This window comes from Electrona antarctica, assembly GCF_951216825.1.
Source record: "Electrona antarctica genome assembly, chromosome: 22".
Taxonomy (NCBI): Eukaryota; Metazoa; Chordata; class Actinopteri; order Myctophiformes; family Myctophidae; genus Electrona; species Electrona antarctica.
In genome coordinates, this window is record NC_136805.1 from 29,815,497 (window position 1) to 29,827,498 (window position 12,002).

At 44.0% G+C, this 12,002-nt stretch overlaps 2 protein-coding genes across 2 annotated transcripts in view; both read left to right on the forward strand.

Moving 5' to 3' along the window:
* ipmkb (inositol polyphosphate multikinase b) overlaps positions 1 to 12,002 on the forward strand; it is a 152,899-nt gene that overhangs the window by 139,634 nt on the left and 1,263 nt on the right. The gene's annotated exons all lie outside the window — the stretch shown is intronic.
* LOC306915435 (C1q-related factor-like) lies at positions 3,139 to 8,305 on the forward strand. Its single transcript, XM_079492758.1, has 2 exons — positions 3,139 to 3,910; positions 7,984 to 8,305. Exons 1-2 carry the CDS (start codon positions 3,266 to 3,268, stop codon positions 8,161 to 8,163), a joined length of 825 nt encoding a protein of 274 aa, XP_079348884.1. The 5' UTR covers positions 3,139 to 3,265; the 3' UTR covers positions 8,164 to 8,305.

Genomic DNA, 12,002 nt, shown 5'->3' on the forward strand with positions numbered 1-12,002 from the left:
CTGATCGAGTATAGGTAACGAGGTATTACCTTCAAGGGCCTTGCCCAGGCTCTGATGTTAATTGGCACGTAGCTCTCTGCCTATCTCTCTCTCCAGAGGGGTGCTTGCTTATTGCTCGATATTCAACCAGCGAGACAGCACAGCGTGTACAGGGGGCTGTCACACGTGCGGCGCTTGCGTGTTTTCTTTTTATTTCTTTTTCTATGTATTTTCTAGGTATTTTTACGACAGCAGTTGAAGTCCTTGTCATGTCTCTGTCAATTCCTCCTGGTACACACAACACCAGTAGTTTGTTTTTTTAACTGGCAATCTTGACTGAGGGGGCTAGATGGTCCGATTGAGAGGGCAACGCATCGCAGTTCCAACTGAAACATTTAACTATCTACTATTTTTACGGCGTGGCATCGAAGAGTTCAGTGGGTTCAGAGGGTTTTGGCCTACCACACAAGTCGGGAATGTATTTATACAGTGAATCCATAATGCCCATCCCTCTTTTCCAATATGGTGAGTGGGTATATATAGTAGTGTACTATGTACAGTAGCTTGAGCCAGAGATAGAGCTTGATTTCAGACACACTTTCTTTTTGGTGAGACTCTCGGCTAGATGGTTTCATAACCTTTCTTTATTAACAGAGAGAGAGAGTAATAAAGTTCAGAAGCAGACCATGAAGGACATGAAGTCTGCTTCAGCAACATTCAGTCTTTGGCTAAAAAGGGGCACACGTTTATGTGTGAGGGTCTTATTACCGTAAACCTTTGATTATTAAGTGATTTGAAATGTGGCACTGTCTGAGAACATTTCAGTCTACTTATTTTCAACTGATTGTTTACATGTCCAACATACTTCGTACCCATCCGTAAGAGGGGTGCGTCTATGGAACAGCCTGGATAAGGATCTGAAAATGTGCTCATCAGTCACGAAATTCAAACAAATGTTTAAATCCAAGGTAATAAATAGATATAAAACACTAGAGTATCCTAATTAGAAATAAGTAATAGTAAATATTAAAACCAAATAATTAAATACAATTAAATATATACAAATGCAATTATTAATTAATGTATAAATTACATTAAAAAAAAATATATATATTACAAAGAAGCAGTCTATAGAGGGTCTGAGTCTCATCATTCCATACACAAACTCAATGTGCAAACCATATGACCACTTATAGAGCGTCGCAGTCCCGCCCCCTACCATGGACCAGGAAATGAATCCCAATGCATTTTTCCCATAGACATTTCAAAAAGTATTTATTTAAAGACGGTTACGCCGCGGACAAAGCCAACTCGAGTCGTGACAACTCATGACAACACAAACAATATTTTGGACCAAACAAATAATTACAAAGAAGAAAAACAACAAAAAAAGTGTTGTAACCTGCCGTTTTTTTCTTCTTTCTAATTATTTGTTCGGCCCAAAAATTGTGTTTGTTGTCATGATTTGTCACGACTCGAGTTGGCTTTGTCCACGGCGTAAACGTCTTTAAATAAATACTTTCTGAAATGTCTATGAGGAAAATGAACGGAGAATCATTTCCTGGTCCATGGTAGGGGGCGGGACTGCGACGCTCTATTGATTCTCCACCTAGTGGTGTAGCTAGTGTGGTGTGGTTTGGTGCAGCTTGATGGCAATACTTCCATATTGTCACGCTGCAACGGACCATATTGACAACTAATAATGTATGTGGTTTGAGTTTTCTGTTACTCTTCTTTTTTACTTATTTCATTATTATTATTATTATTATTATTATTATTATTATTATTATTATTATTATTATTATTATTATTATTGTTATAGTTATAGTTATAGCTAGTTTACTGTCTGACAGTTTTGTCAGCTTTATTATTATTATTATTATTATTTCTTTTTTATTTGGTTCTGTAAACCAACAGGGTAGGCAATTATAAGCTTTTAGCTTCAGCCTACACCTTTTCGGGCCACTCAAGTGTATAATGTATTATGTATTGTTATACATGTGAAAGGTTCGAAATAAACTAAACTAAACTAAAAACTAAAACTACTGCATACATTAAAAGTAAAAGGGTCTGCTTTTCAGAGACTGTTAGATGTATCCAACCAATGCCTAGCTTCACACAACAGGCAAAGAGTAGTTCATGTTCATGCATTATGATCTAATGGATGTCCACAGATTTCTTAAAGGGACACTTTGATGTCAGAATCTGTTAACTGGTCATGTTGTGTATCATGTGTATAATGCTCTGTATCTGCATAGTGAGAGGTGAAAAGCATCCGAAAACGACCTGAGTGACATCACTCGAGAAATCTGACTCTATGTGAGGGAGTCTTGTGCAGGTGTGATATTATCCACAGCCCACCTCTGAGGCACAGAGCATTAAGACAAAAATAGTAGGCTACCATCTATACTGAGCATTAATGAGGACCCATACTGAGACAAGGTTGAAAAACTACAAAGTGTGTGTTTTTTTTAAATACAGATAGAACTGTTTGCCCCATCTGGTTTTATTCATTTATTTATTTATTTTCACTTTATCATCACAGACAAGCAAGGAGCTCCAAAACAGGTCTATGAACATGAAGATGAAACCCTTAGTTATGTCCTATTGTCCTTGCTCCCTCTCCCTCTCCCTCTCCCTCTCCCTCCCTCTCCCTCTCCCTCTCCCTCTCCCTCTCCCTCCCTCTCCCTCTCTCTCCCTCTCTCTCTCTCTCTCTCCCTCTCTCTCTCTCTCCCCCCCTCTCTCTCTCTCCCCCCCCCTCTCTCTCTCATCTTCTCTCTTCTGCTCTATATAATTTTCACTATTTCCAACACTCTGCCAGGATGAGAGAGTGCCCTCCCCAGCCCTGACTTGCATGGTTAGAAAGAGCGCTTAGCGTGAGCGCACATGTTGCTCACTCTTTCCTCCCCTTATGCTTCTCTTCCTTCTTTCCACCCGACTGTCTTGCCCCCTCCCTCTTGATCTCCCTCTCTATCTCTCTCTTTCCCTGTGATCACTTTCTCCTCCTTTGCGCTCTCTCTCTCTCTCTCTCTGGCTCCAACACAGCTCTGTCACTCACTCACTGGCTCACTCAATCTCCCACACACATACTCCATCCACATCTCTCTGTGTGTGTTGTCTCTGGGGGGGGGAGTCCTCGGCGTGCCTTTGTTTTGAGCCAGGTGGTCGCGGTGTGTTTCTCCCAGCAGTCACCATTTCCACCCCAGAGAACTCCACACTGGCAGCGCAGCCCCGTCCACGGCTGAGTATCGGGAGGAAGACCCTGGTAGCAGCCGCTGTGGGGGTCATGTTGGTCTTGGTCCTGGTCATCCTTATCCCTGTGCTGGTGAGTTCCGTGGGCAGCGGTGGCCCCGAGGACAGCGCCGGCCACTATGAGATGCTGGGTACTTGCCGCATGGTGTGTGACCCCTTCCCCAGTATGGGGGTGACGGGCGCACAGATAGGCACGGATGTCGCCACGGCGGGCCTTCAGACGGACAACGTGGGAGACGCCCCGAATGACCACAGTGTTGGCCCCCCACTGCCCACCTACAGTGCTCATGGGCCACAGGGTAAACCGGGACGCTCGGGCAAGCCTGGACCTCCGGGGCCACCCGGAGAGCCCGGCCCACCGGGGCCCAAGGGACCGCCGGGAGATAGCGTGGACATAGTCAGGACAGGGATACTCGGCGTAGGGGGGAAAGGGGCAGTCAGCACCACCACGTACAACACCACGCCTCGCGTGGCTTTTTTTGCGGGACTGCGAAACCCACAAGAAGGTTACGATATTTTGCGGTTCGACGACGTGGTGACCAACATCGGGGATAATTTTGAAGGCACATCGGGCAAGTTCACCTGCAAGATCCCCGGTACCTACTTCTTCATCTACAACGTGCTCATGAGGGGAGGGGATGGCACCAGCATGTGGGCTGACCTGATCAAGAACGGCATGGTGGGTATAGCCGGTTTTATTCTTACCCATCACACTATCACCTGAATGCATTAGACAGTTAAATAAATAGAGAACTGGCTTTTAGTTGTATAATGAATCCTGCAAAATATATAATAACTTCTTATTGTTGAGCCCTGAATGATGTACTGGAATGAACTCAAATGGACATGCTCAGGGACTATAGCGTGTGCGGCTGGCTGACAGTCTATAATGGCTGGTCATGCATTCATGTGTATCATGATTTTGGTCTGGTGTTGCAGTCAGCTGTAATGACAATGCACAGTGGCAAGCTGCCAGATTGTGTATTTTTGCTTATTACACGTCCAGCGGTGTATGCCGTGAAGTGAACGACATACACTACAGCGCTATCTCAACTCTGCACTCATCAAAACACAGCCTGAGGTGCAGTCATGTCCAAGCATGATGCTCAAAGCGCTATCCGGCTACCAGTCAAACTCCAGCCTTATAATAATACCGAATTGTGATATTTCCCATGTTCATGGATAATCATAATCTTCTAATGTGTTTTAACCCATTTTGGGCGGGAACTCCTTTTGGTGTTAGCATTATGTTATGATTTAGCTATTGAAAAATAGCAGATCTACAAGCTCATAGCGCGCCACCGAGTGGCGCGCTACGAGCTTGTAGGTCTGCTATTTTTGAAAAATCGAAGAACGACTGACATAGAAACATAGCTTTTTCAGAAAACTGTCAGGATGTAAAAGACATTTTTAGAATCTGATCTCAGGTCAAATGGGTTAAGCCCTGGGTGCCAACATTGATCAAAGACCACAGCAATTTTGAGCCTAGACATTTCCCTGCAAGCACTTTAATCCACGTCTCTGAAATGGCATTGCAAATCTGCATGGCATCATAAATATAGTTGTTTGTATATACCTGTACCTGTTGGGAATACAAACTGCTCGCGTGAAGCAGCATTTACCAGTAACTGAGAAAAGGTATTTGGTAAGTACCATTGTGTTGCACAGTAAAAAAGTCAATTCTGACCACCTGCACTGCAATACCGGCTTACATTGTTAAGAGAGATAATGTTGTGGGTGGAGGGCAGGGTCACTAGGGATGCTGAACAAACAGATAGAATGGGTGGAGGGCAGGGTCACTAGGGATGCTGAACAAACAGATGGGTGGAGGGCAGGGTCACTATAGAGATGCTGAACAAACAGATGGGTGGAGGGCAGGGTCACTATAGAGATGCTGAACAAACAGATGGGTGGAGGGCAGGGTCACTAGGGATGCTGAACAAACAGAGAATGGGTGGAGGGCAGGGTCACTAGGGATGCTGAACAAACAGATGGGTGGAGGGCAGGGTCACTAGGGATGCTGAACAAACAGATAGAATGGGTGGAGGGCAGGGTCACTAGGGATGCTGAACAAACAGATGAGTGGAGGGCAGGGTCACTAGGGATGCTGAACAAACAGATGGGTGGAGGGCAGGGTCACTATAGAGATGCTGAACAAACAGATAGAATGGGTGGAGGGCAGGGTCACTAGTCTAGGGATGCTGAACAAACAGAGAGGGAATGGGTGGACAGAGAGGTAATGGGTGGAGGGCAGGGTCACTAGGGATGCTGAACCAACAGAGAGAGAATGGGTGGAGGGCAGGGTCACTAGGGATGCTGAACAAACAGAGAGAGAATGGGTGGAGGGCAGGGTCACTAGGGATGCTGAACAAACATATGGGTGGAGGGCAGGGTCACTAGGGATGCTGAACAAACAGAATGGGTGCAGGGCAGGGTCACTAGGGATGCTGAACAAACAGAGAGAGAATGGGTGGAGGGCAGGGTCACTAGGGATGCTGAACAAACAGAGAGAGAATGGGTGGAGGGCAGGGTCACTAGGGATGCTGAACAAACAGATAGAATGGGTGGAGGGCAGGGTCACTAGGGATGCTGAACAAACAGAGAGAGAATGGGTGGAGGGCAGGGTCACTAGGGATGCTGAACAAACAGAGAGAGAATGGGTGGAGGGCAGGGTCACTAGGGATGCTGAACAAACAGATGGGTGGAGGGCAGGATCACTAGGGATGCTGAACAAACAGATAGAATGGGTGGAGGGCAGGGTCACTAGGGATGCTGAACAAACAGAGAGAGAATGGGTGGAGGGCAGGGTCACTAGGGATGCTGAACAAACAGAGAGAGAATGGGTGGAGGGCAGGGTCACTAGGGATGCTGAACAAACAGATAGAATGGGTGGAGGGCAGGGTCACTAGGGATGCTGAACAAACAGAGAGAGAATGGGTGGAGGGCAGGGTCACTAGGGATGCTGAACAAACAGAGAATGGGTGGAGGGCAGGGTCACTAGGGATGCTGAACAAACAGAGAATGGGTGGAGGGCAGGGTCACTAGGGATGCTGAACAAACAGATAGAATGGGTGGAGGGCAGGGTCACTAGGGATGCTGAACAAACAGAGAGGGAATGGGTGGAGGGCAGGGTCACTAGGGATGCTGAACAAACAGAGAATGGGTGGAGGGCAGGGTCACTAGGGATGCTGAACAAACAGAGAATGGGTGGAGGGCAGGGTCACTAGGGATGCTGAACAAACAGATAGAATGGGTGGAGGACAGGGTCACTAGGGATGCTGAACAAACAGAGAGGGAATGGGTGGAGGGCAGGGTCACTAGGGATGCTGAACAAACAGAGAGGGAATGGGTGGAGGGCAGGGTCACTAGGGATGCTGAACAAACAGAGAATGGGTGGAGGGCAGGGTCACTAGGGATGCTGAACAAACAGAGAATGGGTGGAGGGCAGGGTCACTATGGATGCTGAACAAACAGAGAATGGGTGGAGGGTAGGGTCACTAGGGATGCTGAACAAACGGAAAGAGGAGAAGGGGGAAGAGAAGGTGAGGACATGAGATGCCCTCATCCCTCTCACACCCATCATCAGACTGTCAGCAGTAGCTGAGTTCCTCCTCTCGAACCCTGAGGATACCTTTACATGCACTCCAATCTCACTCAGCTAGCACTAATTAGGGTAATTAGGTACTGCCTTTTCTTTCTTTATGTTTTGCTATGAATGTATGTATGAAAACTAGTTGTGTGGCAGGCACTTATACACCACTTCGCTGGTGAAGTTACAGAATGGCAACCCTTACCATTGCATATTATTTCAGGCTTAAAAAGCGTCTCATATGTCCTTTGGTGGTTAGCTGTCTGAGCTAAGACGTACAGCCTCCCGCAGCACAAGTCTCACTTTTGTGCCATCGCAGACACATTATGTGAGGGGTTTTGGCACTTCACTCTGGATTTAACGACACTTTAATTATATATTTATTTATGTAATGCAATCAGCCTGCGTTGACACAATGACACACTGTATTAAGGACACATGGGATTCTCAGCACTTCCCCTTATGTCATGTTAAAGGAAGAGCAGACCATTAAACGCTGGGGTGGGGTGACGGGTGGGGGGGTGTTTGGGAAGAAAGATTTGACACACATTTTTATTCAGTGTAAATATGTTTGCAAGTAACGATAGTTACTGCCACTGCAGGCCACGGACAAGTAAATCAGCAAATGATTTACTTTGATGTTATTGTTTCTGCCAGATTGCCATTAACATTTTCTTTTCAAAATCTTTTTTTCTTTTCGTTTTATAACAGTCACAGGTTCATAGAAAAAAATAAAATATCAGATTTTAGTATCAGTGACTGAGGTAAACAAACGTAGCCTACTGTATGAATCAGAGATCGTGGGCAGACATAATGAAAAGACTGTTATTGTGCAAAACATGCCCCTTCAAGACAAAAGAAAAACATTTTCTCCCCTTCAAGTCCCAATTTAGTAAAGCCAATTCCCAATTCCCCAGCCTCCATCTCTGCTAACCCCCACAATCAGTCATTGGGAGGGTGAAGAAAGCCTCGGGTCTCCTCCGATACCTGGGCCTGATTGCCATTAACATTTTGTAAGAAGATTAGCTCAACTGCCTTCTTAATCCAGATGTAATATATTATGTAATATAACAAAAAGAAATGCCAATTCTGTTTTAAACGCCAGTTCCTTCACCTTACACTTATCCGCTTCTCTTTCTTTCCCCTGCATTGTCTTATTCCAGGTCAGAGCCAGTGCCATTGCCCAGGATCAGGACCAGAGTTATGACTATGCCAGCAACAGTGCCATCCTTCATTTGGATGCGGGCGATGAGGTCTTCATTAAACTGGACGGTGGCAAGGCTCACGGAGGCAACAGCAACAAATACAGCACATTCTCAGGGTTTATCCTCTATGCCGACTGAAGGCCAGTCGGAAACAGGGGCACAGGGGTGAAAGGCCATGCACCACCACAGGTGGCTGATGTTCATTTTGCTTCACACATACAGTAAGGTTGATGCTGCCCCTATCCACAGATATTTCACAAATATCTCCATTGTTTAAAGTAAAAAGGGTACAGTAATAATTAGGGCCATGGATCTGTGGTTATTGGTAACTGTCTACCACAAGCTGGTGTCATTCCTTTTTCATCCGTCTTTTCCATTGTGATGCAGCGTGCCTATGCTACTGACGTGAAGCACACAAGCAACATGAAAGTGACAGGTGTCACGATATGTCATGGGAAGGTGTGGTGGCAATCTTGACAGTGCTGAAGAGCATATGTCATTTTTTAGCTCCTGTTTTCAAAGTCTGGGAAACTCGACGGTCACACAACTGCATAGCGCAGTTCTTTGTTACATGCATCACACAATTAACTTCTCTCATGGTCTGTGTACGACAACATGTTGTGCTTTAATGCTTGGGGGCGGGGGGTTGTTTGCCACATGCAACGCTAATTTATCAAACATTCAGTCATGAATGAGATTGTGATTATAGATGACAGTCTGATGTCACAAAATGTCTCGTGTCACAGTGTGATGAGTAAAAAATGGTGTCATTAATATCACAAATGTATTTGGCAATATTGTTAGTGTATGTTGTAAATTTGATGTTGCGTGCAATTGCAGTCGAAGCTGTGTCTATCCCGCACTACAGTGAATCCTTCTAATTGTGTAATAAAAATGGCACAGCTATTTGCATATTGATGTCTTTAGATGTTATTTTGTGTGGGGGGGCTTTTCTTGTAATGTTTTAGATCTCTGATTTCACAAGCTCCATCTACAGTATGCTGTATTTCTGCTGCATGCATGTTCATGCACAGATTGATTTCCAATGTATGTCCAGTGACTGCGCTGAAAAGGAAATGACGTGATGTTTGACTATAAGGGGTGCAGTACTTAGTTTAGACAGTACTTAGTTTAGACTAGTCATTTGGTTAGACCAGTCATTAGTCCTACAACTACAACCTATCTCAAACCCTCACCCTAACCCACGGGGCAGCACACCTAAACCTAACCTTAACCCATGTCTAACCAATGACTAGTCTAAACTAAGTATGCACCCGACAATAAGCAGACAAGGAAGGGCTTTGGCAATATAATGTTTTCTTTTATATTCTGTGCTTGTCCATGACTGTTGGTAATAAAACGTTGTTGGTTTTTAGTATTGAGCTCTCAGACCACTTGGTTAAAATGTCATTCCTGTTATTTGGTTGTTAATCATTATGCTGTGATCATTCAATGAACTGCTGCTGAAAGCCCGTCTTTTGTACAGCTAAAGGTGATGGGGGCACCTCGTTAAAGGTGATGGGGGCACCTCAGCTGAACTACAAGGGCCAATCAAAGCAGAGACGATGGGAGCCGAAGGGAGGCTCACAGCTGTGTTTAAATGCCAAATGAGAGAGATAATTGCATCTCACAATCCATGTTTTTCCCCCTGCTCTCTCTTAATGGGCGTGGAGACCACACGGTGAAGATGCAGAGAGATGGCAAGCGAGAGAGAAGAGACAGGCGTTAGAACATATCATGGCAGAGCTCAGATGAGTGCTGGGAAGTGATCCAGGGCAAATTAGGATCCTTCCGAGACGGTGACATGAGTGTCAGAGACAGGGACGTAGCTTCCAGGCACATACTGTAACAACCAATAAAGTTTGCTGGTGTGGTGGAGAGTATGCTTTGATATTATGAAATATATTGAGCATAATGTATCCTCTACAGGATTTGCTTTGATTAAGTCTCTTAGTTGGTTTGACACCAGAAGCTAGTCTGCAGCAAGGAACAATTATGAGTCATATTGCTCTCAATAAATATGAAAATTCAATGCTGGAAAAAAATATATAGTTTTGACATTCAGAAACTGAATGTCAAAACAATTATGCCAAAATACAGACTGAAGCTGTGTTAAATTGAGTAATTATGTTCCATCTGTTGATTGAGGTGTTATATGATAAGTTCAGTTCAGGAAAAAAGAGGAAGGAAAGAAAGCAGGTCTGCATACTCACTCATGTTATGTTAGAGCACCCTGAAGTCCACATAACCATGGAATAAAGCAGTTAAGATCTGGAAAACCCTCGGCTCAGAACTACAGCCAAGTGTCTTCAGGCTGCAGAGTTCCTCCAGACACAATTTACCACGAGGCCTCGAACCGAAGAAGAGGTTACCAGAGCTTCAGGGCAGCCAAACACAAGTACAGCCTGATTTCGCCTCGTGGTAGTATGAGCAAACGTCAAATTAGAGACTTCATGTCACATTGTCGAAGGCAAATGCAGCTCGCTCGGCAAGAAACAGCTTCCACTGCTGAAACTCAACAGAACATCGTATAGAGCCACCAGCATGAGCACCCCCCCCAATTGTCCAGATTCAAACGCATAGTTAAGAAATAACATAGAGGCAGCAAATACAAAGTCATGAATTTGCTGGTTATAATCCAATAATAATAAAGTGTAAATCCTACAGTAAGTATTGGTGGTATACACTTCATGCCTTCCAAACTTCAAATCTTCTCACATTAACAACAATCTTGTTTATGACTCAAATATAGCAAACATGTGATTTTGACAGAACTGTATAGTCTGTAAGTGATGTGGCATCACACATCACACACATCATATGGCAGATGGATGACAGTCAGCAACACAGCACAAGCTGTGATTTGAAACTTCTTTAATTAACTAATCAGACATGTGTTTTTGGAAACAATTACATCTCAAGTTGAGTCAATATCTCGACCCCTTGTATGTGTAGTGAACACGTTATGCTTAACCTGTTTTAAAATGGTCATTGGGACAACAAACACACATCAAATATCGTTGGTTGTATGATCAGCAGTGGTGGAAAGTAACTAAGTACATTTACTTAAGTACTGTACTTAAGTACAATACTTCAGTGCAGCTGGGTTCCCAAACTTTTTCATGTCAAGGACCCCCAAATTGACACTAATTACCCCGAGGACCCCCATTTGAAAAGAGAAGATTTTGACGGCTCTAGCAGTGATTCTCAACCCCCAGTTTGACATGCATATTAGTCTACATACCCCCATTGAATGTCATTTCCATCTCTGGGATCCCCAATTCATATTGAAAAATCAATGTTAATGTAACTCTGAGAGTGACAGACCCATAAGGGTCCATTTGGTTCCAAACTATCATTTAGCTGGGTACCCCCTGGAACTCCCTCAGGGATCCCCGGACCCCACTTTGGGAACCCCTGCTTTACTTGAGTATTTGCAATTCCCAATAGTTTTACTTACTCCAAAGTATACATCTCGGATCCAATTATTGTGCTTTTCACTCCACTACAATTATTTGAAAACTTTAGTTACTTTGTAGATTTTGATTATTATTACAACACATAGGCCTACATGAACCACTTCAGCCAATTCGGCCATTTGAAAATGCGACGCATTGTGTCAAATATATTCTAAAGATTTGTCTACATTTGAAAACTTGAAATGAGACATTCTACATAATGAGTATACTTTCAACTTTTGGTACTTTAAAGGGGAAAACCACCCATTTTCAACATTTTACTATGTCATTAATATACCTTAGAGCTGTTGTGTGGAAATAATAAAAAAGTTCCCCCATTCTGTGTTTCCTAGAACTGTAATTATGGAAAAAAAAAATTCAGACCTCCAGTTCTAGGAAACACAGAATGGGGGAACTTTTTTATTATTTCCACACAACAGCTCTATACGGTATATTAATGACATAGTAAAATGTTGAAAATGAGTGGAATGCCCCTTTAACTACATTTTGATACCAATA